Here is a 27,413-nt window from a genome sequence, read left to right as displayed (position 1 = left end):
TAAAAGCAACGCTTCTGAATGGAATTAAAATGAAAATGTTGAACTTTTTCTTTTACGAGGGAGCGAGGGGGAAGTCGACGGGCTGCTCCAAAGCTTTGCCCCGAGGTGCTCAGAGTTGCCGTTTACTCTAACAGATCTCCAAATGAAAAGTGCTCCGAGTCATCATTGAGTAGTCGCTGAGCTACCTCCCTCCGAGGACACACCCTTCTGCTCCAGCATCGATATGTCACAAAGACACTTTGTTCCACATCAGTCAAAGTCTCTCCTGACAGGCCTCTGGTACACATGGTGTGTTGGAGGCAGTGGAGGGAAGAAGGGCTCCGGCTGTGAGTGCAGGAGGGAGGCAGACTGCCCATGCTGTTTGATGTACATCCTCCCTCAACTGGAGTTCCAGACTCAGATGATCCTAGCTGGAGACCAAAACAACACCAACTAAGAGGCGAGGACACGTCAAGAGTCCGAGCAACTCTCCTCAGATCAGCCTTCCATCCACTTCAGACAGGTAAGACTTTTAAATACAATATATATCTCCAAAATTTATGAACCTGCAAACTGCATACCAGTCTTGCTTGTTTTATTCGAATGTTATGAGGTCACAAACAGAGTGAGAAAATGTCTAACGCGATGTAACTTCACCATTCGAGCTTCAACTAAAGTAACAGGGGTTTTCAACAGTGCGCTGTGCGAGTTACAAGCTTTGGTGTCCATCCAAGCAGCAGGGAGCTCACGCAGACGAACGCTAGTTCTCGAAAAGCAAGTTTTTACAGCCGCAAGGAATTTGAACTGTTGGTCCCCAGAGGGAGGAAAAAAGTAACAGACAACAAAAACACTCAGAGTCATCCATGTTCAAAATACAAAGTTATAAATGTGACCTGATTATAGAAGACTTAAAAAAAAACCTCTTAGTCTCACAGTCGAAATATGAAGGGCATGAATTGACCTGATGCCACGGCAAAGTGACTGGTTACATTTCAGTTGTATTTAGTGACAAATGAGAGCTAGTGGAAACAAACTAACATGTCCAAGTGTGGAGGGAATTTGGAGGCAACAGTGAGGAGTTTCTGGCAACATGTTTGCGTCAGGTTTTATGCTATTTTACCTTCTTAATATCAATCCATTTTCTTGAGAAAAGTGAGAATGATGGGGCCCCTAAAAGGAGCTCAATGTCAGAGACTACTGGAGTCATTCATTCATGTATTAAATATGACGCCTGCTGCTTTTCCTATCATAAAGAACATTTTTAAAGACTTTCAATTCCAAAAGTCAACTTTGTATCACAAATAAAACTGGTAACAATATCAAGCTCAGCGTGAGGAGGAACTGTAATTCCACATATGTGTAATGACGAAACTGAGTGTGTGAATAAAAGCATGACATCTCTCTTCACACTGGAGCCAGTATAGATAGACGTTTACAAATGTGAAGATGATGTGTAAAGAAGTATGAATTGAATAATTGTCACACTGAAGATTGTAAAACACGTTTTAATATACTCTCATGTAGTATAGAACATCGTCAGGCTAAACAACATGCTAATATAAGACGATTAATAACTGCCTAATAAGCTGTACATTTGAATAAGTAGTTCATTAATGGTTACGTGATACTAATCTAAGGTCTTATCATAATTTTACATTCAAGATTAAGCTCTAAAGCCATGATAATTCAGACTCAGTCTGCAAATACAGAGTGTGGAGCTGGTTCAGTGAAACTTTTTATTAGAATTGCGACCTGAAGAGAACTTAATTCATTAACCAATTTGTAAAAATCTTGTCATTTTAAAAAAACAGTGGTAAGTTTGGGCGTTAAACCTGGTCATAAAATGATGATTTACATGTTCATAAATCATTCTGAGTGGCAGTTTTTTCTGCCCAACAGTCATCCTGAGACGTCAAAGTCTCCATTCACACTGACACTTATCTCCCTCAGAACACAGGGATGAATGAATAGCGCATGTATTGTCCCTTGTACCCCCCCCCCTTCATCTGACAAGAGAATCTGCCCACACGTGCTCAGAACACACACATTTGTCTGTGGGAGGCGAATCTTGACAAGCAAGTTTTCTTTCTTCTACGGAACAGAAAGTGGTATTTTGGCTAAGCAAACCGTGTCCTCTCGGTAATGTGCACGTTCCCCGAACCTCACTTGTCTCCCTCTGTTTGTTCATTCAAAACTCACGTTGTAGATGTCGTGTGTCGTCGTGTGCATGCAACAACAACAATTACTGCTGCATCCTGAGCATGAGCGAATCACCTCCCATTTTTGTGTCTATAAATTGCCAGTTCTCACAGAGAGAACAGCCAAACTACTCTGTTAATCCAGGTGTTGAGGCTTGTTTTAACTGGAGCGCTGTCCAGGGTGTCCATCGCAGCTCCTGCCTATCTAGAACTATTCCCACAGGGGTCCAACAAAAGGTCACATAAGTGACTCATCAGTTTGTCTGTGAAATGTGAGGAGCAACCTCGACAAAACACCAACGCATTCGTTCGCCATGGCTAAATCTATCAAAGACAAACATCACAATTATCAAATGCTTGACTAGGTCGGGCTTATTTGAGCCTCATCAGAGTAAATATCAGGGAGGAAATGTCATGTTTACTAAAGGATTGCTGCAGTTTAAATATTGGATGGTGTGAGAGCAGCATCAGTGCCACAGTGTCTCCATTGATAATGTCACAGAGTGTTGATGGGTCGTTCTCTTCTTCAGCGAGGTGAGAATGGGGAGTCCAGGCTGGGAGCACATGGACTACAGCGTCCACTCGCCCATGTACCCCAGCCCCCACACTGACACCAGGGCAGCGTGGCAGGACGAGGCCGAAGACATCAAGCCCCCTCGAAGTGTCCTCTCCGACCTCACCTGGCAGTCCCTCCCGGTTTATGACAGATTATCGGCGGAGAACCCCTGGGTGCTGAAAATGGCAGACACCTCCGCGCCTATGTCGCTTTCCCCTCGGACTCAAGAGTTAAGCCCTTCTGCATCCAACCAAACGCCACCTTCTGAGATGCAGGGTCAAGTGGAGGACCGCTGCCTGGAACAGGTTCAATCCATGGTCATGGGAGAAGTGCTGAAGGACGTCGAAACGGCCTGCAAGCTGCTGAACATCGCACCAGGTGAGACTGTCTGTAATGTCATTTACCAAGAGTGGCATTTGAAACTTTGTTCAGCCCTTGTTTGTTTGAGCTCAAATCAACACGTGCTAAAAGACATGGTGACAGTCGGAGAAAACCACCCTGCGCAAACTTCTCCGCTGACACTCCTGCCTCTCGTCATGACCTTCAAATTCATGGGCAGCGTCAGCTTCAATAAGTACTGACACTTTTAGAAAACACATTCAATCTGTCAAAAATAAGTCAGGTCCCCACCCTCAACTCATCACGCCAGCCTGTAACCCAAACATGGGCAAAGTTGGACCGTGAACAGGTCTGTTTTTAGCTATTAGTGGTTATATTGAAACGCTCCATTAAATTTGATGTCTTTTTTAAATGATAACAAACACCTCGTAACAAAGTGCCTTTACGTGTTTCACCTATAGTTCTGTACCCAAATTTTCACCACTTAAAAATATTTATGATTTGAATTGATAATACATGCAATATATGACACATAAAACAAAACAATATATAATGTAATTCCATATAATTCAAGCATAAAGTGGGTAGTGCAATCACACTTGTTCCATTTTCTCCATGCTTTGTATTGTTTTTAGTCATGAAAATGACAAAAGACTCCATCTCTCATTCTATGCTTTGGCTTGATGGCCCCCCACAACAGCCATGGAACATAACGTGGGCTCTTAGGTCCAACCTCTTTTTGTGACTACCACTTTAGTACTAGAAGAGAAGGAGGGCACCGATTCAAAGCTCTAGTTTTAACCCATAAAGTCAATCATCAGACCAGAACTCTTCCATGACAGACTGAAAATACCTTGTTGTCCTCTGCAGATCCACTGGTCTGGAGCTGCCTCCATGTTCAGAAGTGGCTGCTGTGGACGGAACACCTGTACAGGCTGCCCCAGATCAGCACGTGTTTCCACGAGCTGACGGGTCGGGACCTGTGCTCCATGACGGAAGCAGACTTCCGGCAACACACGTCACAGTTTGGAGACATGCTGTATGCTCATCTCGACATCTGGCGATCTGGTGAGGACACGTTTGGTTTAGTGAAGAGTGCGGTTAAAAAGCGTGTCGCTCAATCACGTGTGCTTTGTCAGCTGCTGCAATGAAGGAACGTCGACCGGCGGAGGAAAGCAACTCAGGTTGGTCCACTCACATGCAGATATCAGGAAATATTTGGACTGCATCTGGAGTAAAAACCTCCCTCATCGCAGCAGCTGAAGATGAGTCGTGGTCGGAAGTAATGTGCACCTATCCCAGCCAGCCCATCCACTTGTGGCAGTTCCTGAGAGAGCTGCTCCTGAAGCCTCAGAACTACAGCCGCTGCATCCGCTGGCTCAACAAAGAAAAAGGCAAGCCACTTCACTTCCCCTCGCCGACTTTGTCACGAATTTCCAAAGTGTCTTTTGGGGATCAACGTGAACCAATCTCTTTCTTCCACACAGGAATATTCAAAATTGAAGACTCGGCCCACGTGGCCAGGCTGTGGGGCATCAGGAAGAACCGGCCAGCAATGAACTATGACAAACTGAGTCGCTCCATTCGCCAATACTACAAGAAGGGGATCATTCGAAAACCGGAAGTATCTCGCAGACTGGTCTACCAGTTCGTAAAGCCGGTATAACAGAGCTCAACACTGAATTGACGCAGGACGCAGAAACCAAAGATATGCTGGACATAGACTGTAAAGACTGCCTACTGATGCACTCCTGCCTACAAGAGAATCAGTCCGTCGCTCTTAGAACAGGGTTTGAATTCGTTTAGCCCACTCCTCTTGTACATTGTTTCTTGTATCAAGTTGTCATGTGGATCTTGCGTTGTGAAATTTTAATCTTGAACGTGACGTCAGTGACACCGGGCGGGGCGGTGGGTGTTTGGAAATGAAAGGCAAAGCGGCACACGGGAAGCAAGGAAATCTGGAAGAGAGATGAAGGGAAACGTTTTCCGGCTCAGTCTAAAGTTCTTGCAGCAGAATCGCTGGATTACAGACAGAACATTTCAAGTTGAGAACTTTAAAAGAACCAAAAAAAACTCTCCAGGAAATATGATTTTCCCTCACCGCTGCAGAAAAACAAACCAGGACATTAAAATCAAAACGTGACACAGCAACAGGAATAAAATCCTAGTAAGGTCTTTTTGCGTATTAGTAGAAAAATACTTAACTCTATGTACAATAAATGTAATAAATACGAACATTTAAATGGTTTTAAATATGTAACAAAAGGTGAATTTGTAATGTGCAGAAATGATTAAACTGGAAAACGAAAACGGCCAGTTCATTTCAAGACAGTGACGGGCTGAAGACATGGCACACGGTGCTTATATGTCTGAAGCAGCATATTTCATTTGTGTTCCAAACCTGTTCAGTGAGTTAGGAATTAAAATATAGAGAATATCGCCCAGGGAACACTGTTCATCACCTTGTTTGCTCGCGTGAGTCATACATCTTCCATATCATACCTTATAGTCTATGATGTTGCCACTTTCCATCGTGTTTTCTACAGCAAAAAAAAGGTTTGTTTTATTTTCTGCTGTGTTTTTATGTACCTCAAGAAGCTTGTGCTTTCATGCACATTAACGAAAACCGCTAAGATTTACAATTCAAAAGAGGAGATTGAAGGTCACTGGAAGGTCACTGTATCTTTTAAAATAATTATAAAGGTGACAGTGAATGATGAGCGACCAAGCACTTGTGCACAATAATCATATGGAGTGTTATGAAGTTATGAAGTGGAGTTCCACGAATAAATATTTCTGCGTTTTTTTGGGTTTTTTTTTTCATGTAGCCACATAGCAAATTGTGTGCAGTAAATAACTGAAACCATAAGGTTTTCTTACTTTAAAGTAAAAGGTAAACACTCAACAGCACAAAGTCTCTAGCGTTATCCGCTGTTTTAGATTTATTTTTTCAATAAATAAATGGGTGAAATTAGCAAAAGGCAATGATGACGCCGTTGAACACGCACCACTAGGGGGCGCAGGAGTCTCGATATCTGATTTGTATTTTCGTGAGCTCATAGAAATAAAGACATTCTGTTCGACGAGGCAATGGGGAGCTCTGCAATTCACAACACACACCATACATCAAGGATTTAAAAGCAACAAGGGGCACTTACATTCGCAACAAGTCAGAACTCGCCTGTCCGAATTCGACCTGATTCGGCTTTTAAAACGCACGCGGGCATCGGACGGTGATGTCACTACGGTGGCTCTCGTTGGACAATCTCCATTCAATTTTCAAAACCTGACTCCGAATCTGACTTGGAAGAATTTACGCAGTTTTGACGAGTAGTATTCATGACACCGAACCGAACGTACACATTTGTAAGTGCAGTGTCTAGATGGTAATGTATACCTGCAAGCAATCTTCTCACGCTTGTTCTTAGTCAAACATTCTTTTGTATATAGCCCTAAACAAACGACGGTGAAGCTTCTGTGATCATTTGTTTTGAAGAATTCACCAGAAAATACAACTTTGTACATCAAATAACCACCTGATACTAATTCTTTAGTGGCAAGATGAAAGGCTAATATTGTGGGAGGAGGGGAAAAAACACACACAGACACCTTTTTTTTCTCAGCAAACTTGTTTCCCTTTCAAACCAATATCGTAATATTGACACCACCACAACAAATTTGATTCGGTTTTTCATCACTATCATTATTATTATCTGTGATCATTATCATCTTTATGCATATTTAAATGAAGTTCTTGATACACCAAGATGAACAGGCACTACACCAGTTAGGAGATAAAGGTACATCACTGACTATGAACATACATCTTCTAGACCACTAATATAGGGTTCCACAACATCAGCTGCTGCCCCCCGTGTGCATAAGGAAGAGATCATCAACATAAAAAAAAAGCATTTACATGTACACTGCTCGACTGCCTCAACATGGTTAGGTCTCATTTTCAACACAGTTGTACAGTTACAATAGAATATAATCTTTAAATTACATCATCATATACAAATCTGACAGCGCAGGTCACGCTTTTATAATACACTGATATTTGCTCTGCAGTGAAATTCGTAAGATATGTATCCTATCGTTTTCTTTGTTTTAATGAGACACATTTAGATGTATGACACTACATTTTTTCTTTTTCACTTGCTTTTTTTTTTTTCTTTGACACTTAACTCACAACTCATACACACTCGATGATGTTTGCCTCCAATATTGTCTGTGTGTCTTGTGTGCTTGTGTGTGCAGGACAGTTTGAAATTGAAATCTTTTTTTGCTATGCTGGACACTATTTTTTCTCCTCTCCTAATACAAAACTAGTGAGCTGGTGATGCGTGTTCCCTCTCAACTTGTGTTGCTGACATAAAGCTTTGTTGATCCGGTGAAAGTTTCATTAAAACGGAGTACCCCTTCAGTGAGATAGCTAAATCTGGCTTTTGATCAAATGCTGTTTGTTTACGATACTAAAGCAGCCACCGGTCACACTGTATCTTTCACACTGGGCTTAAACGGTTGACAAGAGTTTGGGTGGACCAGGAGGTGGCAGATATGAAGCGGATTCCTTGTAAGAAAACGTGATGATGGGATTGGGTCTTTGGTGCAACAAAGGAACAGGCCATTTTTCTGGTGGGTTTCGTGAGACAGCGCATGATGATTGACCTTCCAAGCCCAGAGTACATTCAAGTCCCGTTGAGCTGCACTCAACGGTCTGTTGCACAGTTATGTATTATTGTGCCTGCGATGGCCCCTGTAAGACAAGTGCTGCCTCACGTCGTCCCAAATCCTCCCACTCACACAGCAAGGTGAAGACCCCACTTCACTTGAAGAGGGTTCAAATGAAACCAGAATGGAAAACAAAACGCCAAACCAAAAGGAACCTGTCGTCCCAAGCTTGGTCTCAGGAGAACACCAGCACATGCATGAGCGGAGCCATGTGATGCTGAGAGAGGACAGTGTTGCATCAGGGCCTCTGACTGGCCTGCAGGGTTCAGGGAATGCAAGTGGCACTGCATAGCACATGCTGCTATGCAAGTTTAGATATAGTGAAACACATATAGTACTGCACACACCGGATAGGAGGTCGGACCGAATCACAGAAGAAAGGTACTGCCTGTGGTACTTTTAACACTATACAGCATTCCTGACGTAAGAACTGACCACACACACGCATTAAAAATGCTACACAAATGGCATCACACTGTATATACACAATGCAGGTTAGAGAAGCTTGTCTTTGTCGAATGGGTATCACGGGTTATATTACTTCCCCATTTTCACAGTACAAGCCGCATCGGACGTTAAATACAGCTACACACAGACACAATGTGCCCCTGCACTGGCTTGGTGTTATACTTGTGTGTGCATTACGCTTGAATAATTGCTGACCCTTTTTAAATCGGTTAGTCCACCCACCTCAACTGCTGGATAAAGTATGGATAATACTGCTAGACTGTCTTTTACTAAGTTTGAATGGAGGCAAGCCTGCTTGGCGCATCAAAAGACGTGTTGCTCATGAGTCCCTGGCTATGTGCGGCGCGATTGGATGGGACAGTTCGAGCTGCCTCCAATGGCGTTTGAGAGTCCCGTCACATGACTAGATTGGCTCGACGTAATTGGCCGGGTACAGTCCCTCACGGCCGTTGTCCAAACGTCCTCTACACCAACCTTGCTCATCTTCGTCCTCCGTCTTCGTCAGCTCATCACCTGGGAGAGAAAGCGCGGTCAGTCTTGTTGTGACGTTGTTGTAACCTTCATGGCAGAAGGCTCTGCTATTAGTTTTCAATGTGCCAATCTTTTTTTAATCACTGTTATTGACTCGAAGAGTCATGTTGATGTTTGACCACCTGCGTGTTCTTCAGCCTCCAAGCTGTTGAAAAAGACAAAGAGTGGATCCGTCATTTACCAGCTTTAAACGTGAGCTCATCCTGCTCCTGGCCTTCATAGTCATAGAGAGCTCGCACACGGACCCCTCTCCCGGTGCTGGAGTCGTCCTCAAATGAGTTTCCATTTCCGCCATTTTCATTTCCAGAGTAGGCAGCGGGCTGCTCGTCGTCGGACCACTCGGTGGAGTAGGCTTGGTTCTTCTCATAGCTGCTCACGCTGGTGGAGAAGAGCGGGTTTGAAGGATTTTCCGGCGATAATGAAGCATCAAATGTAACGTCAGCCTTACCTGCTGCGGTCACCAGGTGGCGCCACGTGGTCGGTGCTGGGAGTGGGTGGGGCTCCATCTGGTTTCTTCTTCTTTGGAGGAGCGGCGGCTGCTTCTGGGTTGTATTCCTGGTCAAAACAGCAGGGGATGAGATGAGAAGGAAAGGGAGCCGTATGGGGAGGGCGTACCTCGAACGCGGGCCAGTTCATGTGCATCCCGGGGCCGTGGTTGTTACTGAACCACTTCAGGTCCTCTTGCGTGTTGGCTCCCAAGATCGTACGCTCAAGTTCTCTATAAATTGTGGCGTAGCTGAGGAGAGCCGGTCATAGAGAATCATGAGGATGCATACTTTCATTTATATGGATTCTTTGCAGAAAAGAATGACAGCAAATGGTGAAAAAGCGAGTGTTCAGAACCCATACCTTTGGTTCTCAGTGAGGTTAAGATGGCGTTTGATGTCCAGCAGAGCCTCCTTGAGGAAGGTCAACCTCTTGACCTCATGCTGCTGACACTGGTCGAACACCTGCTCCATGGACTCCATGTACTGAGGAGTGCACTTGCTCAGCTCCTCCAGAGACTTCTCGTACTTCTCTTTCGCCTATGAAGGAGTCAGCAGGTTCGGTTTCCAGGGGCCGTGAACTGTGGAGCCATTCATTTCTAGTGCAAAGCAACAGCGCCAGCTCACCTTCTGCACGTCTTGTTTGCACTTGTCCACTTTCTCGTGCAGCTTCTTCTGCTGGTCCGGCGTGACAGACGCCTCAGTTTTGCCGTTGGCCTCTCTGGTTGCTGCAAGCTTCTCCTCCTTGCAGGCCATGTGGTACACTTTCTTCGCCGTCTCCATCTGTGCACGCAATGACACACACACTCAATGACATCCTTTCAAGCCATCTGAACTTCTACTACACAATGTGTTTCTCTGCTCGCCTCCTTGAGTTTCTTGGCCCAGGGTTTCTGAGCCTTCTTGAATCCTTCCTCTGCCTCCTTGGCCTCCTTGAAGCCTCCGATCATCTGCTTGTGGTACGCTTCCTTCTGCCAGTTCTTCACCTTCTCCACATCTTCGTTCATCAGGTTGTTCTTCACGTCCTGGTGCAGCTCGCTCACCTTCTCGGCTTCGGTCATCACAGCCAGCCAGGCTCTCTCCACCGAGCCGTACTGCGGGCCTGAGGCAGCCAAGAAACGTGAAGGACCACAGAGCCACCACACAGGCCCAGAGATGGCTCACTTACCTTTCTCGATGAGCTGTCTCCATCTCTTGGACCAGGCGGTCAGCTGGTCGCCGTAAGCTTTTTCTATCTTGGCGCGCTCCTGCAGGCAGCCCATGAGATCGTTGCATAGTCGGTGGCCGTCATCGAATCTCTTGACAGCCCGTTTGTAATGCCCCACCTGAGAGGAGAGTCATGCACAACATTTTCATTTTCATCTTAATTTTAATTTTTAAATGAGTAGGATTTATGAAATGAACTAATCCGTTTGACAATTATATTATTTATTTTTTATTAATTTTAATTTTATTATATTGCTATTTTTTGGACATTGGGACACACAATGAAGCTGTGAAAGACATAAAAATGCAGCACAAATCATCTGAAAATAAGGAAACTGAGGATAAAAATTGAGGTTTCCACAAATGCACGCATGGAACTGAATATGCTCGATTGACAATCTGAGTCTCTTCAAAAAAATCCTTTTTTTAAGGCAACGTCAGGTTATTATATCCAAAACTCATCATGTGCTCCTTTGTATGATCCAGCACATCTGAGTTTTGGTGATACTTCTCCTAACTGCTCTCTCCATCCACCAGAAATGGAGTCTGTTTACCTGAAGAAAATATCAAATCCAGTCTTTTAAAAATTATTATGATTTTTAAAATCACCAGTACAGCTCAAAAGTCTGGACACATTTTTCTACATCGTAGATCCATACTGGAGACATCAATACATGAAGCAGGATATATGGAATTATGCAGTAAAGAATCATGTTCTGTAACACTAAATATGTTTCACATTTTAGATGATGACTCAGGGTTGCTGTGTTGACTGCGCGACAAACCCTTCTTCATGAGCTTCATGATGGTGTCACCTCTTGGAAAATGTTTCAGCTGACCACCTACTTTCTTCACTCCATAATTCCATATGTGTTGATTCACAGCTTTGATGCCTTCAGTGAGAATCTATGTCAGTCAATGTGGGTCCAAATTTTGGCCTGGAGTGTACCTGAAACTGAAGACGTGGTACTGCAGCCACCATGATAAATATATAAGTGTGTGTTTTGTGCAGAAGATTAAAAAGATATAAAAGCAGGAGAGCACAGTAGAGCATTAACAGTGGACTCATAAGGTCATGATCACGTAACAAAGGTGGCTCCAAATGACTCGGAATTGTGATGAAATTGAATGTGTTTATCACAGCATGTGCATATCAGCAGTGTCCTTTTTAAACGTGGACCTCACGACTGAGGTGCTTTTGGCCCAACTCTTCTTCATTAACATTCATCTCCAGCCACCATACAGCAAGACGCCCTTAGATCAGGCTCCGCCTGCCTCAAGCCTGCGAGGGGGCGTGAGCTCATGCTGCATGATGGAGGGGGGGAGGGCAGCGATGGGGGAGGCTCGTGCCTTCGCATGTGGAGTTATGCAATACCAGCGCGTGTGTGTGTGTGTGTGTGTTTACGTGCGCGAGGGTACGTGTGAGTACAACTGCTTTAATCCTCTTGAGTGGTGTAATGCAGGCCGACAGATTTTAAGGGATCGACGACGAGGCTCAGACAGAAATACACCCAAGCCACCGAGCGTGTGTGTACATGGGGCCTCACGCAGCATCAGTGATGCAGAGGAGAGGAGCTGCCATCTGATTGGCCCGCGGACGCACGTGCACGTGGGAGCCACGGTAACAGGTGTGTGAGGTTGTCAGCTGTTTGCTCCGCGCGCCTCAAACATTCTTCTGAGCGAATCCTCCTGAATCTGGCCGGCAGCGGCAGGTGCTGCGAGTGAAAGCTGCCTCAGAGGAGCTGCTGACAGAGACTCGTTGTTTGTGTCGCTGTGACCCAGAACCTTGACACAAAGAAAACCCTGTGCGGAGGGAATTCATTAGAGCTAATTTAATGGATTAAGTGCAGTGCTCTCGCTCGCTCACACACACACACGTGAGGAGTGTCCTCACAGTCCTTCATGGAGCGCTTGGGCTTGCAATCCTATGTTATCTCATACAAAAATACCAAAAATACACGTAATCATTTAATGGAGATGGATACGTATATGTTTGAATGATTTTCCCGTGTTTAACATGCTCTTTTATAGCTGCGATAATGGAATTAACATCACTGTTGAACATCATTATTCACTCTATTTTAACTGCGTGAATACATAGTGCAATTCGTCACTTCTTGTGTGAAATAATGACTTTTTCTTAAGTCAATTCAACCATACTTGTTGTGCAGTTTATGCCTCACACCATCTAAAATCACAGTTCAGCTTTAATAAAAGTGAATGTGGCAGATAAGCTGTTGAATACAGCAGCCTCCACTTGCTGCATCAAACTAGTAAACAAACTTTTGAAGCCCTGGTGTAAGACCAAGATGTGCTCTCCCCCTTTCTCTCCACCACAGATCAATCAGGCTAATGCAAAAGCATAAAATATGAATGGAGGAATAAAAAGCATGAAAAATTCATGTGACTTCTTCATTATTCACATGGTTTTATAGCTCTTATTCTTTCAATGAAGATCGTTTTTGCCATGCCATTTTGGCATGGAACACCTTTGGAAATAAAATGGAATAGTTGGGAATGAACCTAAAGTGGAAAGATCATTAAATCATTTTCTATAGTTTAATGACTTTATGCTTAGGTGTGAGTCAGACTAATAAGTTCATCTCAATAAAGCGAAGTTCCTCCTTTAAGTGAAAAAAACAAAAGCGGCTACTGGATACAAGCGGCTGAAATGAGTTGGCAGGCGCCTCCCTTAGGGATAAGGTGAGGAGTTCCGTCACTCGGGAGAGACTCGGAGTAGAACTGCTGCGTCTCCGCATTGTGAGGAGTCAGGTTTGGGCGTCTTATGAAGTTTGTCATGTCAATGACATGAACAGCGGCTCATGTTAAGATGCCAAACATGGCAACGTCAGTGTAATATGCAGATAGTTCACGAGTACAACCACAGATCAAGAGTGCTTTCCAATGTTTTTAATCTTAGGTCAAGAATATCTGTGAGAGAAATGACTGTAGTGTCCTACCTCCCAGAAGCTGTCCATGGTGTCGTCACCACCTGCACATTCATCGTAGGAGCCAGACATTTTCCTGGATGTGGCAGAACACTCCAAAGACGAAACCTATCCTCAGCGGCGGCGCGCGGTTCCTTGTGCACTGAAAGAGACAGAAAACACACACTTAACCGCAGAAGTTCCCGTCAGCGACGCTGTAACTGTAACAAGGCCAAAGAGTACGAGAGGATATAAGAGAAAACCTTCCTGCGAGGACGGCCTCTATTTGAGACGCTTGTAATAATGAGTTATAAATAGCCTTCTGTGCCACTCATGCAGTGATATGCCCCAAGGAGGGAGTATGGCTGGCTCACATCGGAGCGTCCTAGAAAAGCCTCCTGCCATTACGCAGCGCCGACCCTCAACCTTCTTCTATGAGGCCCATGAGAGAAAGACGACACCTGCATGAAACTCGGACGGAAACACACCGGAAATGACCATCTCAACCAAAGGTTTCTTGGAATCAATATACAGGTACCACGGGTTCATAATTCTCGAGGCTTCTTTGAGTGTAGGCTGTGAGTTTGAGCTCATTTTGGAGATGTTTGTTGATAGCTTTAAGATGTACGCACCGCTGTTTGTTGGCTAGTCTCCTCAACAGTCCAGACAAGAGGCTCTGAGCACAATATGAGGAAGAGTGATCCGTCAAACTCAGTCGATCAAAACATGATACAGAGTCGAAGTTGCTGGCTGCATGAAATATCGGCAAGAAAAAAGCTAACTTCAAGATAAAGTATCTGTAAAGTGTCAAAATACATCATTCATCCTCTTCTACAACCGCTCAAACTAACTTTTGCTTCACTTTTTTACTTCTACCAAATGCCCTTCCATCTGCATCCATGTTTCATTTTTGGTACTTTGATCACCACTATCCGGAAATGTTCTTTGATGAGTTGAGTTTGACACCATCACACTGTAGAAAAATCAGGTCAAATTGCAAGTCCAAGCTCAAAAAACATGGATCCGGGATTCACTCCACTTCATCCTGGACAGTATTCTTTCGAGCTCCACACAAATGTTTAGCAGGGAAACCTGTGCGCCCACACAAGCGCTTGCAAACCAAGCACAACCCCCCCCACACACACACAAGCAGCAGAGCAATAGTGCAGTTGATGTTACATCCCATGAAGTAGCTGTTCTGCATACGCACAACTGCACAGATGAGACGTACAATATACCCTGCATATCCATCAATGATGTGTTTTAATCACCGATTACTTCACCAACACTTGTCATTACGCCGACCGCTGGATTCCGTCCAGCGTTTGCAGTGATAAATATCTATTGGCTTGACAGCCGATCGATGTCTTTCCAGCAAGGTTAAAACAGAGGAGACTCCTGGACGCCGTATTGGATCCTGACAGTGAGCTCTTCATCGAAGTGCGAAGAGGAACGACGCTTTCTTCACCACTGTGGTCGCCTCCATGCACAGCTGAGCACGAGCCCGGTGCGCCGGACCTCGTGACAAGAACATGGAGGATGACGAGACGGTAGGGATGGACGACATGGACAAAAAAAGGTTATCGCGATAAATGTTGTCATTTCAGCAATAATGATAAATCCATGTTCCTTCTCCTCCATGTGTTGGACACTACAGTCTCTCTTGAAACTGTTTTATGGTGAAACTCATGATGCAATTCTCTCTCCTAAAATGCTTGTTTTCCATGGCCTTATTGAAGATGTCACTCATACTTTGAGGCTTTAGAATTTGTTGATGGTCCCTAACTGATGGCGGCTCGCAGCATTAGCGCTGCCTGTGAGAGTGTGTCCTGCATCAGTGAAGCCTAATGGGGACGCGGAAGAGGACGCCGCCGCCAGTATCCAAGTGTTGTCACCTTGGCAGCGGGAGAGCTGCATGTGTTGATGTGAACCAAGGCAGACGAGCGCCTCAGAGAACCTATGAGGACCACTCCATCTCATCAAAGAAACAGGGATCCAGAGACTCAGAGTCGAACAGTGTCATGGTCATAGGTTCAAACTACCATGGTGAACCAAAGTCCACCACACTCTCCACAACTGTCACAATCTGTCAAATGCCAGAGAGCTGGAGAGTGTGTCGCCGTCACCGTCTCATCATGTTCATGTATCCAGGTCCAATGCAGCAAGTGAGCCGCGTGTTTATCGAATTTATGGTGAGATGCAGAATTGTCATCGTGAAGATTGTGTCAGGCGGTGTATAGTTTATGATCAGTTATCGCCCATCCCTGCTCGACGGGCATCTCAGATTAAAAGCTGGGCACACCCCCCTCACCGCTCCACAGAACATATTCAGCCGGTTCATCCCTCATCTTGAATTCTGCGCTCAGGTGGAAATGATTTCCCGCAGCATCCTTCAACCCCGGAGTGACTCATGGAAATGACTTTCAATGTGCTCCTTCAAAAAACAGGCCTCTCCAGTTCCCCAAATTAAATCACGGGCCCGGTGAGAGATGCAGGGAAGACAAGGCTGCATCAGCAGCGTCGGCGAAGGACCGACATCATTCAAACGTCATCACACCCGGCGCGACCGTTTAAGGATGAAAACTTGCTCAGTCACTCTGTCAACAGAGACGCCACTCATGCGGCGGTCGTGGCTGAGGCACACACAAACAAGCTGGAGACGTCCTCATGAATACTGAGCGTAGGTCAGGATCAGACGCTGGAACATGGGAAACACAGCGAGCTGAGGCAAACTTGGTCTCCATTAAGATTTGTTTTTTTTTTTGACTCTGAACTTTCCGACTTGAGAAGGTAGACTGAGGGAATGATGGGCTTCAGGTGGCTTGTTGCAGTGGGGAAAATATGTTTTTCAGATAAGACAAGAAACTCTCTCTTATAGCGATAACTTCACGATCAGATTCATTGCGGTTTTTTTTTATATCCAAAATTGTTGCCCAGTATATATGTAATTGAACAGCATTTGAAGTATCATTGATCGCAATGAGCTGCATCAGACAGCAGGTGGAGGTATTGTCGCGGAGCTTGCATGCACAACACACATTTGTTCATGCGTTTTTGAGTTGTTTTGCTGCAGAGGCAGAGCGACAGCGTGCAGATGAATGTAAAAGTGCTTCCATGTTTCGAGAAGTCACGAGCAAACGTGACATGGCACCATAAAGGGAGCACGTGATGATTCAACACATTAATAAGCACAAGCATCAACACAGGGAAGTATTACGCTGAGAGATAACTGAAAGCCCGGTGGAGCTGGATATCTAAGCAGCACAACTTAATCTCTGCAACCAGACAAACCATTGGCGCCGTCATGTGTCCCTCAAAAGAGCCGTCCAATTATCATCCGCCGCCACGGCGACAGCACCCAAAGCCAGTTAAGCTGCAGATCCCACGTCTTATCAAAGAAACAAAACCCAGGTTATGTTTCCACAGAAAACACTGGGGCAGACTTGATCTTATCATGGGTGGTACCCGGATCCGCAAGTCACCACGACAGTCAGAGGCTCTGCATATATGGGAGTGACACAGTTTCAAGCAGAAACGCGGACACAAAGTAGCTCCTGTCGAGTCAACAGCTCGGAAGCCACGGGTTTCCTTCAGAACGTTTGAAATATTTACATGAAAAAAAAGTTTAAAAAGCTGCAGATCATGTTCCATTTCATCTTCAAACAAATTCCTGGAGAGTTTGAATTACTTACATGAACTGCCTCCATCATTACAACAAAAATAACTCCAAGTGTGAGCGCTCCTTCACAGTAGGTCCTTCAAAGTTGTAATCCTGCAAATATTTCTGACCTCCGCAGCCAAAGTGAACTGGTGGAGGACTATTCGTGGGAGCGTGTCTCAGAAGCTGAGGGATAATCCCGCACTGTGCCACTTGAATGGCTTTAGGAGAGGAAGGGGGAGGAGGAAGATCTCAGTGCAGCTGATAGGACAAAAGTTGGGCACTGACTGTGGGGCCTTCAGTGGGAAATGGTTTCAGATATCGCCATGGCAAAACAACAATGACCATCGGGATCTTTAGAGTATCGATGGCTTGTTAGAAACAATGGATTCCAGTGGAAACAGGTCAGTAATCCTGATTAAACCACAGTAAATATCAGAAAACTTCAGTAATATTTCTCCAGTTTGGCTCGTGCTGAGCTTGTCGTTTGGTTTGAGCTGTTGAAACCACGGCAGAGACCCAGGAGCAGATGGAAGATAATCTCCAGCCTGTTGTCTCTAATCCATCAGGGAATATTGGAATAAATACTTGGGTGAAAGACTCAAATAAATGATCACTATATGAGCTGTATATTTTTGTCCATTAGCTTGCTTTACCACATGAGAAGAAGATGAGGAGAAGGTTCAGAACTGCGCTCCAAAAACCCCTTCCCAGCTTCTGGATTCAAACACTAGGGTTGGAGAAGGTGGGTTGAGTGTCGACAAACTGCTCAAAGCACTCAATGGGAAGCGCAACAAACGCGTAAGCTTGTTAGAGTAAGAAGATTTCATCCAGCTGAACTAAGTTTACTCCTCTAGGTGATCAACCTCAGCTGACTGTGAGCAGCAGAACAAAAGAGAAGCTTGGCAGGTTGCTCCTCACACTTCCTGGGCTCAGATGATGATGACTTGTATTCACACGACTCAGGTTTCACCCAGGCTTGTTTGATGGGCTCAGCATGCCACGCACAGCTCCCCACTGAGGACGCCCCGGGAGGAAGACCCAGGGAGGTCTTTCATGGAGAGCAGGCAGACTTTTGATCAGGACATCACAAGGTGAACTCAGCGAGATGATGGTGCGGGATGGTGCTGGCCAGCAGAGCACGTCAAGCGAGGCGTGCGTGATTCATCTCGCAGGATGTTGCCAGGAGACGGAGCTGCCCGGTGCAGACTGCAGACACGCCGTAGCTCAGAGCGTCATTAAGCCGGCCATGTGACCAGCGCTTTGGACGAGAACAAGAAGGACAGCTCTGTGAGCGGGTGACAACTGCCCATCCCAGGGAAGTGTGGGGCGACAGGGCGACACCAAGAGGGGAAGAGAGGAACTCTCTCTGGAGAAGGAACCGAAGTGAAGCAGTGTGTTCAGAGGAGCAGTGGAGAGTCAGATCAAAAGTGACGTGTCAGCACACTCAGTGGAAGAAAACAACCTCCCTGGTCATCACTGTGAAGCCAGGTGGAGGAAACACCTGCTTTTTTTTAAACAAAAATATCAGTGGTGGGGCTTTAACTAGTTAATTACAACATAATTATGATTCATTAATGACAACCAAAAAATGAATTTAATGGAACAGTGTGCTCTCCAGACAACAGGGAACATTTGCTAGTGCAGGAGTTCCTGCTCCACTGATCCCACTGATGCACCAGACACGTGGCAGCTGGGATGAGAACAACAACAACAAACATGGAGGAGTCATTCCTGAACCAAAGCAAACAAAAGCATCTGTTTGCTTTGGTTCAGGGAGGTTTTTCACGACACAATGTCCAGGGTTTCCACCACTCTGAATGGACTTGGCATTCTTATAACATTGAAATTCTTATTCAAACATTTTCAAGACATTAAAAGAGCGTTAGTTGAAATAAGATGATATCAAAACTTGAATATAGCCACTGATGCAAAATAAACAATATTTTGTTGTTTAAATGTATGTATGGCTCCATCATTTGATTCACTAATATACCACATTCATTCACATTGACAAATGTAGCTTCTTGTGGCAAATATTCTGATACCATTAAACTGCGGTTAATTGAGATTAATTCATCACAAATTCTCTCATTAAGTAGATTTTTTTTTTAATTGAATCACACCCCTAAAAAATATATGCTTCAAACTTGAAAAAACAGAATAAAATAACATCATAAAAACTTCAGGTTGAAAATAAAAGACAGATGAAACCAACAAACCTTGACGTGAACACGCTGCTGAATTGTCATTATCACGACACAATGCGGTTCTTCTCATGTTCTTAACAAAAGAGTAGAAGAGACTCAAGGTGCTGTAATTGATATGCATGAAAGAGACTGAGTGCAAACAAGGAGATAGTCAGGTCATGTTAGAAAAGAAAAAAAGGCAGCAGCAAGGGTGCGCAGGATGACTCAGCCATCTGAGCAGGAGTGGATTCAGGGGAAACAAAGCCCTGCCTCACAGTCGCAGGAGTTTCCTCCTCTGTTAGACCAGCAACCTGAGTCACCAACATGAAATGGTCATTGTTTTTCTCTGCAGCTCGGAACATGCTCAACGGCTACTGTAAACAGCTCGAGCACAAGGTGTAACTTTCACCTGCACATTTTGCACATGGAATTTCTCTGCCACACAGCGAGTCCGATCCCCTCTCGCGAGTGTCAAACCAATCACACTGGGGGCCAAAATCCAATGAGTGTTGAACACTAGGTTTGGCTGCATGGTTGTCATTCTTGGAAGATAGATTTGGCGTGTCTGCCTCAGTTGTTCTGGTCGCAATTTAAATCGATGGCTACTGTTGCCACTGCTTGCTGTTTCAGAATCAAGGGTTGAATAAGTGAAAGAAAGGCCATGAACAAGGGATTCAGACTGCACTGAGCCTTATTTCTTCATGCATACATGACGGTAAAAAACTGTTTTTGGCCCATTTTTAGAGTCAGTGTACAGTACAGTAGAATGAACAGCAAGTTACCCATAATATGACAGGGGTCTGATAATTATTTTATTTTATTTTATTCTGATAGGTGGCATACTTAGCAACATCAGGAGGGGCCATTATGGCTTCAAATTATATATGAAAAAACAGCTATAAATATGCGATAAAATAATCAGTGGTTTTGTTTTCTGCCCTGCATCATGCCTATGAAACATAATGACTCATAACCGAGTGGAATCTTGCATGCACAGAGTCTATACATAACTGCAGTGATAAGTGCTATATTTTCAATGATGACCCTCAGATTGTTGCCTGTTGCAAGGTCCTGCTTTCATCCCGCTGCACTGGACTGTCCCACACGTGTCACTATCAAACCCCTGCTCAGCTCAGACAGTGTGTGACATGGCGTCTGAGTCGGTGCCCACCCTTGTCTGTTGAGCATAAACAAAAACACTAGCTGCTGAGTAGTGATTTAAGGCAGCGTCCCCTGTGCGGCTGCAGCGGTTATGCAACTGCCAAGCCTTTCGCCACCATCCTCCCGGTGACAGCACAGTGACAAGCTGGGGCGAAGGGGGAGGAGAGGGCGATGGAGACACGGCCGGAGATGGAGAGTGGAGTAAGATGGATGGACGTGGTGCGGTGGCTGCAGAGAGCTGTCTGAAAGCTCTTTGGGTAACACCAGCGACCAGGCCGCTTCATGCGCCGTGTGGAGCGTGGTAAGTGGCAGAGATGGGAGTCTGGCACGCAGGAGAGCATTTGAAAAGCTGGAGCAGATTCACCATCCTGACCAGCAATCTCAAGAGAAGCAAAGCCTCCCACTTCACCCAGGTTTGAGCCAGGATTGATGGATTATAGGGCCAATATTATGAGTCAGGAGAGAAACATAAAAACACTCAAACTCAAGTCTGGATCTGGAGCGTTTTTTTTATGTAGGAACCACTCAACTGACTCAGATTCACAAGGCAATAACTACAAGAATCGTCTTCCATTCTGCCATGAAACAATCGTTGTATTTCACAGCAAATGATCTCCAAGAACGATGGCTCACAGTAACCTTTGGATCACAGTGGAATTACACCGCTACCACCTATCATAATACACTGAATGAAACCATCTGAAAGGGTGTGTTTAGTCAGAGGACATTGCACTTTTCTATACTGAGGATCAGAGCTTTATTCCTATATTATGTTTCTGCTTCCGTCTAAGGGGAATATGAGACAAAGATGAAGACAGTCATCACCTTATATCTCTCAGAAGAAGGGAGTCATCCTGCTGTGACTCTTTTGAAAGTCTGGACAACTTCTGCGGCCAGTTGGAATTGAAGTCCTGAGGTGTGCCAAGCTGATGCTGACGCCGGGGACAGCAGGGACATGGATGAGTGGAGATATGGAGTGATCAACCTGGTGAAATAAACCACTAAGCCTGATGAGAATCTCAACTCAATCTGAGTATGATATCATGGACAGCGCCCAGCTGCCAGGGGTTGAGTGAGAACAGGTCAGGTGACGAGTCTGTCACGGGTCAACAAGCTATACTTCACCACTGGATTTGGAGCACGGGAGCCATCTTTTTAGCCTTTTTAGCTTTGAATAATTTGGTGTGTTTTATTTGAGTAGTTGAGCTCTGACAAAGACCAGAACGACAATAGAAAACGGGGTCAGATGTCAAAGGAAGCAGCCGAGGGAGACCCCAAGAAGAAGTGGGCCATCTCTTGAGCATGTTGACAGCACTGTCTCACCTCCATGGTGGAGTGAGCTGCAGCCTCAGATGAGACTCAAGGAAATCAATCATAGCCACGATACACTGCCAGAGAGGGCACCACAACACAGTGACAAAACACATGACGACAACAAGGCATGTTGGATCATCATCACGTGAAAAGTATTTGACATTGATATCTTCAATATTGTGAACGGACAACCCAAAGTGACCCTGCGATTACCAAGAGACACTATCAACAGCCGTGGATCACAGCACGTATTTCAACATGCTCCTCTGAAACAGGATTTTTAGCAACAAGAAAGATGAGCAAGGACTTACCTTCTCCAGCAACGGGAGGTCAGGTTTCCATAAACCTCAGGGAGAACCGTCGGTCCCCAGCGGGAGATCACCTGCAACCACAAGTCATCGCTGTAACTTTCAACGGTCGCACCTCCATGTAACAGTGACGTGTCCAGGCGCAAGGTCACACATCCACACCCAAACATGAGTCGGCTGAATGTGTCGCCGTTCAGTCTTTATGAAGAGGCTCGCTGTAAACCTTCACTTTGCTTCGTTTCATTGCTCTTATCATATGTCTAAAACCTCAAAAACTTCAGTAGCCTTCGGGTAGAGTCTCACCTCAAGCTGCCTACTCACCGAAAAACATCCTGAATGCAGATCGCAGCAAATGACATACTGTTTTACTGTGCTAAAAACTGAACATATTGTTCCGAAACGACAGTGATATTTTGGACAAGTCAGCGCCAGTACTAGAGCACACTTCAGGTTACTTAACTTTCCAACTCCCGCGAAGCATTTGCCAACATCTTTGTTGCAGTGAAGGGGTGTGAGAACAGCGCTGAAGCGCTTCTTTTTATGGACTGTTATTAATATAGTTACGTTCCACACAGTCAAAGAGAAATGAAAGTGAAGTCGATATAATTGAGCAAACACCCCTGGCATTCTGAAACTGTTTCAGCTGCTCAATCCATTATTAAACACACACCAACCCTGACTTCACTGTGTGTTCTCAAGTGGGCGAAAGAAACACCGACAGGCACATTGCAGCAGATTCATTTCAAACTGCTTATACTGAAATGACGCTGAAACGTTAACTCAAAGTCAACACATCTAGTGCGGCGCTCTTGCAGGTTTCACTTCATCTGGACATGACAACAAGGTTAAAAACCTGAAAAACAGGAATATTAACGGCGCTGGCTCGTTCCTGTGAGCAACACGTTCTGGCTGGACGCGGCCCACACAATACGCGCCGCTCACCCACTCCACACAGAAGAAGACCGTTCATGAGAACAAAAGAAGCCAAGACTCGCAGTTAACCAGACTAAATCAACACCGCTGAGATGATAACGGCCGCCGCTCCGTTCATCTCAGGAGCTTGTTTATTTAGAAACTAAAATACACTGAGAGAGTCACAAGAAAAGGCCTGATGTTAAATTGGAATGATGCTCTGAGCATTTCTTGACCAGAGAAAAAGCCAACAGATTATTTCCCCGCTGATTCCATTTCTGGACATTCACCTCTCTGGTGTTGACATTATAGAGAGATGAGTAAAGATTTGAAACGCAGCAAACATGTGAGGAAGCCAGATGAGGGCAAACAAGAAGGTGTGTAATGGAGGAGGCAGACTACAGTGCTCTCAGGGGGCGTCAGCCAGATGCACTGCCAAGCCATTTGCCTCGGGTTTTCCATGCAGCGTGGCAATGCACTTCTTCACATATATCCATTAACATGGCTTCTGCTTATTGGCTCCAGGAAGGACGACAGTTTGAAGAATCAGAAGAGTCCAAACGCTACTCCACCATTCACTTCAACGCTGTGTAACAAGCGCATAAATAGCCAAGAGTATGAGGCCATTTTTCCAACCCTCCCTGGAGGCATGACACCCTCTAGTGTTCACAGCAGTCACCAGAGCGCCTTCAACATGAGCCCATTAAATGTCACCACATTAATAGTCGATTCTTGCCTTGTGTCTCCACAGACGGACACACAATCCATTTTCCATTAGCCAACAGTGTCGTCAATTACAGCCAACCAAAGAGAGATCCCTGTGATGTGAAGGGCCACGGGGCTCCTTCAATAATTACCAGTCTCATCATTTTCCAGCAGTAGTAAATTCGTCCCTGGTGCTCCCTGCACCGCTCTGCTATCGCCTCCTCTCTCACACCTTGTCAGACAGCGTTATCGCCCATTTCACCAGGGGAGCGGCAGCCTGTAACCCTTTTCATCAGCCGAGGCACCGAGGCACATTGGGCGGCGCCATTATTTCACACGTTGTCCCTTCTCTGAGAAACATCTCAGGATCGCACTGAGCAAAGACGAAATCACAACAGAAAGGTCAGCCACATGAGGAGGCGCCGCGATTCTCTCAAACCGATGAGCTGGCAACGGACAACATATCACAACAGTACGACACACCACACCGAGTGCTGCTGACAAGGGTGGGTAATGGATTGGATATTCACAAGTGATGTAACACGGAAGACAAACCGACTGGACCAGTCCAAACCAAGACGTTAATAAATGCTTTTAAGAGCAGAACTGATAGTGTCATTATTTCAAGACTATTTCTTTTAGAAACAGAACAATGATCGGACTATAACTGACTGACTATGGGCTAAACTGTAAGCTCGGGTCATTGGTTCTAATGCATCTTAAAACACCCAGAAGGAGACAATAAATCATCCTGAAAAAAAAAAAAAATCTTTGCATTCACCCCAGTTATCTTCAGCACTTGAATTGAATGGCCAGGAGCAACAGGGCTAAAGTGCCCTGATAGACGATCTTTAATAAAGTAGCAGCACTGCTTCATCCCTCTTCCCGCTCTGCAATTGGATCTACCCCCATGACAGCGTCATCATCTCCAGGCGGGCGGGCTCTGCCTCTCCTCGGGGCACCTTGGACAGTTCAGGACCACGGTCAGCTCCACTGCCGCGCGCGCCAATGGCACCGTGGTTGTTTACCTCAGCAAATAGCGCCGTCATTGTCATAAACAAACAGGTTTGCTCAGGCATAATGCTCGTAGGAGTCGAAAGCAAACTAAGGAAGGGACCAAAAGCACTGTTTGTTTTCACAGAATGGAAAACCATTCTCGCGTTGGCGAGTTTGTCGAAGGGTCACTATAGGTAGCTTTAGTGATGTCCATAAAATCTGAAACCATAAGCTAAAAGACATCAATAAATGAACAAATAATAATAAAATAAACACATGGGGAAACCCTCAGTTCATATCGTGCTGCTATGACTATCACTACCACTATCAAAGCTGCGTGATAAGTGAAAAGCTGGTCATTTTAAAAGTATGTTTAAGCCCTCTGGCGATGAACAGACAGAAGAAATGACATTTGATGCTGAGAAGGATATAGATGGAGGCCTCGTTGCTCCTCTGTAACTGGTGTTTACATTCTATAATGTCTGATCATGAAAGAAAGATGTAAACAACATCATAGATAGATAGACAGACAGACAGACAGAGAGATGAGAGGGGTGGATTTAACGAACGATTTTGCGAACACATGCAGGTAATCCGTGTGAGGAGAGAGAGATGCTCCTCCTCTGTGCTGCCGTTGGACTGTCAGGAGAAAAACAATGACGATGGAGACGGCTCCTCGCTGTGCTGGGACAACCAATTACATAACACAACAGGCGCGAGTTCTCATTGAAATCCGCGTCCATTTCATGGAGAAAGCGTCACATCGGGACCACAACACTCCCAGGAACGGAACATGTTTCCTCGCCCGTGACGCTCCGTCAATCGCACGGAGAAAAACCTCCGCCAGATCAATGCATTTCGCGTCCGTGTGGGCGCTGTGTCGTTCAGCTACGACGTGGAAGAGGGCGAGAAATGCAGCCCAGGTTTGATATTCCCGCAGTGATGGAGCTAAACAGCCACGCAAGTCACCATTTTGTCGCATAAAAACAACAGAGCGCATAAAATGACGCATGCATAATTCAGCAGGGCTGAGATGAAGCGCGAGTTCGGCGCGGCAGCAGAGGACGGTACAAGACGAGGCATGACCGCACAGAAACGCAGGGCTGTTTTTCCATCCCGCGCTCGTCCCCGGACCCAGCACTCACCAGAGACGCGCCCGCAGCAGCAGCAGCAGCAGCAGCAGCTCCGGCCTCTGCTCCGGATGGTTCAGCGCTTCCCCTTCGCGGTGACAGAAGGTGACCCTGCGCTCTCCGCACGCCTCAGCGTCCACCGAATGACGACGCGCACAGCGAGGGGGAGCTCCACCGCGCAGGAGGGGGATGATGCGTCCAGCCTCCGACTCCGCTCAGCCTGCAGCGAGAAGATGAGGAGGAGGATGGAGAGGGCGCTCACATGACACCAGCGCGACAACGGCCGCTTCACATTTACAGTCCACCGAGGCAACGGTCAATGCGCGCGTGAGAGATCACGCAACGATCGTGGCGGGTTTACTAACGAGGAGAGCCCCGAGCGTGACTTCCACCTTCTGAACCAATCAGAGGGCTGATCGGGAGGAGGGGCGGTGCTCGTCCGCCTGTCAATCACGCCCACCCGACTGCAGGGGGCGGCTGTTTCCGAGGAAATGTGCGCTCATCTGTGCCACAGCACCGTCATGGTGTGGAGCTTCTGCTTCTGCCACCGAAACAAGGCTTCCCTCTCCAGCACGAGCAGAACCTAGTGTTGACTGAGGCGGTGTGTGCCGTCACTGGACTGGGACTCCAGGCGGGAAGCTTTGCTTTACATGAAACACAATGCTATTGAAGTGAGGGTTGAATATCTGCAGCACGTGCCAAACACAATTCCTACTCATTTCAAGACGCTCTTACAAATGCATTTATCAGGGCAAAAATATTGCCACCGTTATATAGTAAACACCCGACTGACACTGCACAGCAGGTCACCAGCACCAGCGGGGATTTCACGGAATGTTTCTGTTTATCTGGCTTTAGGCAGCGATTTTTCTTCTTACTTATTTGCCGGATTCTGAGAAAACGCAAATGTTCTTGAAGCACTTTTTTCACAGCACAGGCCTCTTCGGTTCTATATGTACAGACAGGCCATGACACACGACACCAAGTGACGGCTGCCACTATGGATTGGTGCAACAATAGCTCTCTGGAAATATGATATGACTGCAGGCTGATTTTTGATTTGAGACATGACTTCTTGTAAAATCAACTGCAGTGTAGAGGATGAAAACAAAAGTGCTTCTTTGACTTTCAATAGACATGCACTCATTATGTATGATTTTATTTACACTCCAGTTAAAGATTCCTAACATGCATTATCGATATTGGGGGGCCTTTATATATATATATATATATATATATATATATATAAAATTCTTCGGGTCACGGAGGCAGCATTCGGAGCAAGGAAGCCCAAACTTCCCGATCCGCACAAACCTCCTCCAGCTCTTCCCGGGGGATCCCGAGGCGTTCCCAGGCCAGACCGGAGACATCATCTCTCCAGCGAGTCCTGGGTCTTCCCCGGGGTCTCCTCCCGGTAGGACATGCCCGGAACACCTCCCCAGGGAGGCGTCCAGGGGGCATCCGGATCAGATGCCCGAGCCACCTCAGCTGGTTCCTCTGGATGTGGAGGAGCAGCGGCTCCACCCAGAGCTCCTCCCGGATGACCGAACTCCTCACCCTATCTCTAAGGGTGCGCCCAGCCACCCTGCGGAGGAAACTCATCTCAGCCGCTTGTAT

At 45.8% G+C, this 27,413-nt stretch overlaps 2 protein-coding genes and 1 long non-coding RNA gene across 5 annotated transcripts; 2 read left to right on the top strand and 1 right to left on the bottom strand.

Annotated features, from left to right (window-relative positions):
* Nucleotides 1–204: 204 nt before the first annotated feature.
* Nucleotides 205–5,814, top strand: LOC128749523 (SAM pointed domain-containing Ets transcription factor-like). The gene is made up of 6 exons (XM_053849212.1): nt 205–502; nt 2,708–3,111; nt 3,943–4,140; nt 4,212–4,256; nt 4,329–4,466; nt 4,560–5,814. Exons 2-6 carry the CDS (start codon nt 2,718–2,720, stop codon nt 4,736–4,738), a joined length of 954 nt encoding a protein of 317 aa, XP_053705187.1. The 5' UTR covers nt 205–502; nt 2,708–2,717; the 3' UTR covers nt 4,739–5,814.
* An 837-nt stretch (nt 5,815–6,651) lies between these two features.
* On the bottom strand, nt 6,652–26,145 carry pacsin1a (protein kinase C and casein kinase substrate in neurons 1a). Of its 3 annotated transcripts, XM_053849210.1 has the most exons (11): nt 25,812–26,145; nt 22,057–22,127; nt 13,457–13,586; nt 10,459–10,615; nt 10,157–10,392; nt 9,918–10,073; nt 9,655–9,830; nt 9,421–9,541; nt 9,254–9,360; nt 8,987–9,183; nt 6,652–8,787 (listed from the first exon to the last, which is right to left on the bottom strand). In XM_053849210.1, the coding sequence occupies exons 3-11, from the start codon at nt 13,514–13,516 to the stop codon at nt 8,678–8,680; spliced, it is 1,320 nt and encodes a 439-aa protein (XP_053705185.1). In that variant the 5' UTR covers nt 13,517–13,586; nt 22,057–22,127; nt 25,812–26,145; the 3' UTR covers nt 6,652–8,677. The 3 variants fall into 3 exon arrangements, with proteins under 3 accessions (XP_053705185.1, XP_053705186.1, XP_053705184.1); XM_053849211.1 differs by lacking the exon at nt 22,057–22,127; XM_053849209.1 differs by lacking the exons at nt 22,057–22,127; nt 25,812–26,145 and adding an exon at nt 17,116–17,286 and having other exon boundaries at nt 6,653–8,787.
* Nucleotides 17,385–19,196, top strand: LOC128749524 (uncharacterized). The gene is made up of 3 exons (XR_008412938.1): nt 17,385–17,485; nt 17,728–17,826; nt 17,939–19,196. It is a non-coding gene; the product is annotated as an uncharacterized LOC128749524 (long non-coding RNA).
* Nucleotides 26,146–27,413: the final 1,268 nt, after the last annotated feature.

The sequence above is a fragment of the Synchiropus splendidus genome, chromosome 18, assembly GCF_027744825.2.
Source record: "Synchiropus splendidus isolate RoL2022-P1 chromosome 18, RoL_Sspl_1.0, whole genome shotgun sequence".
NCBI lineage: Eukaryota > Metazoa > Chordata > Actinopteri > Syngnathiformes > Callionymidae > Synchiropus > Synchiropus splendidus.
The sequence above is the reverse complement of the archived record's forward strand: the minus strand, read 5'-3'. Positions and strand labels throughout refer to the sequence as shown.

Coding starts and splice junctions, on each gene's coding strand:
- pacsin1a (XM_053849210.1), bottom strand. CDS start 13,516: ATGTCTGGCTCCTACGATGAATGTGCAGGTGGTGACGACACCATGGAC. Junction 10,074..10,156: donor GGGCCAAGAAACTCAAGGAG/GCGAGCAGAGAA, acceptor TTGCGTGCACAG/ATGGAGACGGCGAAGAAAGT. Junction 8,788..8,986: donor TGAGCTCACGTTTAAAGCTG/GTAAATGACGGA, acceptor TTTCTCTCCCAG/GTGATGAGCTGACGAAGACG.
- LOC128749523 (XM_053849212.1), top strand. CDS start 2,718: ATGGGGAGTCCAGGCTGGGAGCACATGGACTACAGCGTCCACTCGCCC. Junction 3,112..3,942: donor GCTGCTGAACATCGCACCAG/GTGAGACTGTCT, acceptor TGTCCTCTGCAG/ATCCACTGGTCTGGAGCTGC. Junction 4,257..4,328: donor GGCGGAGGAAAGCAACTCAG/GTTGGTCCACTC, acceptor CCCTCATCGCAG/CAGCTGAAGATGAGTCGTGG.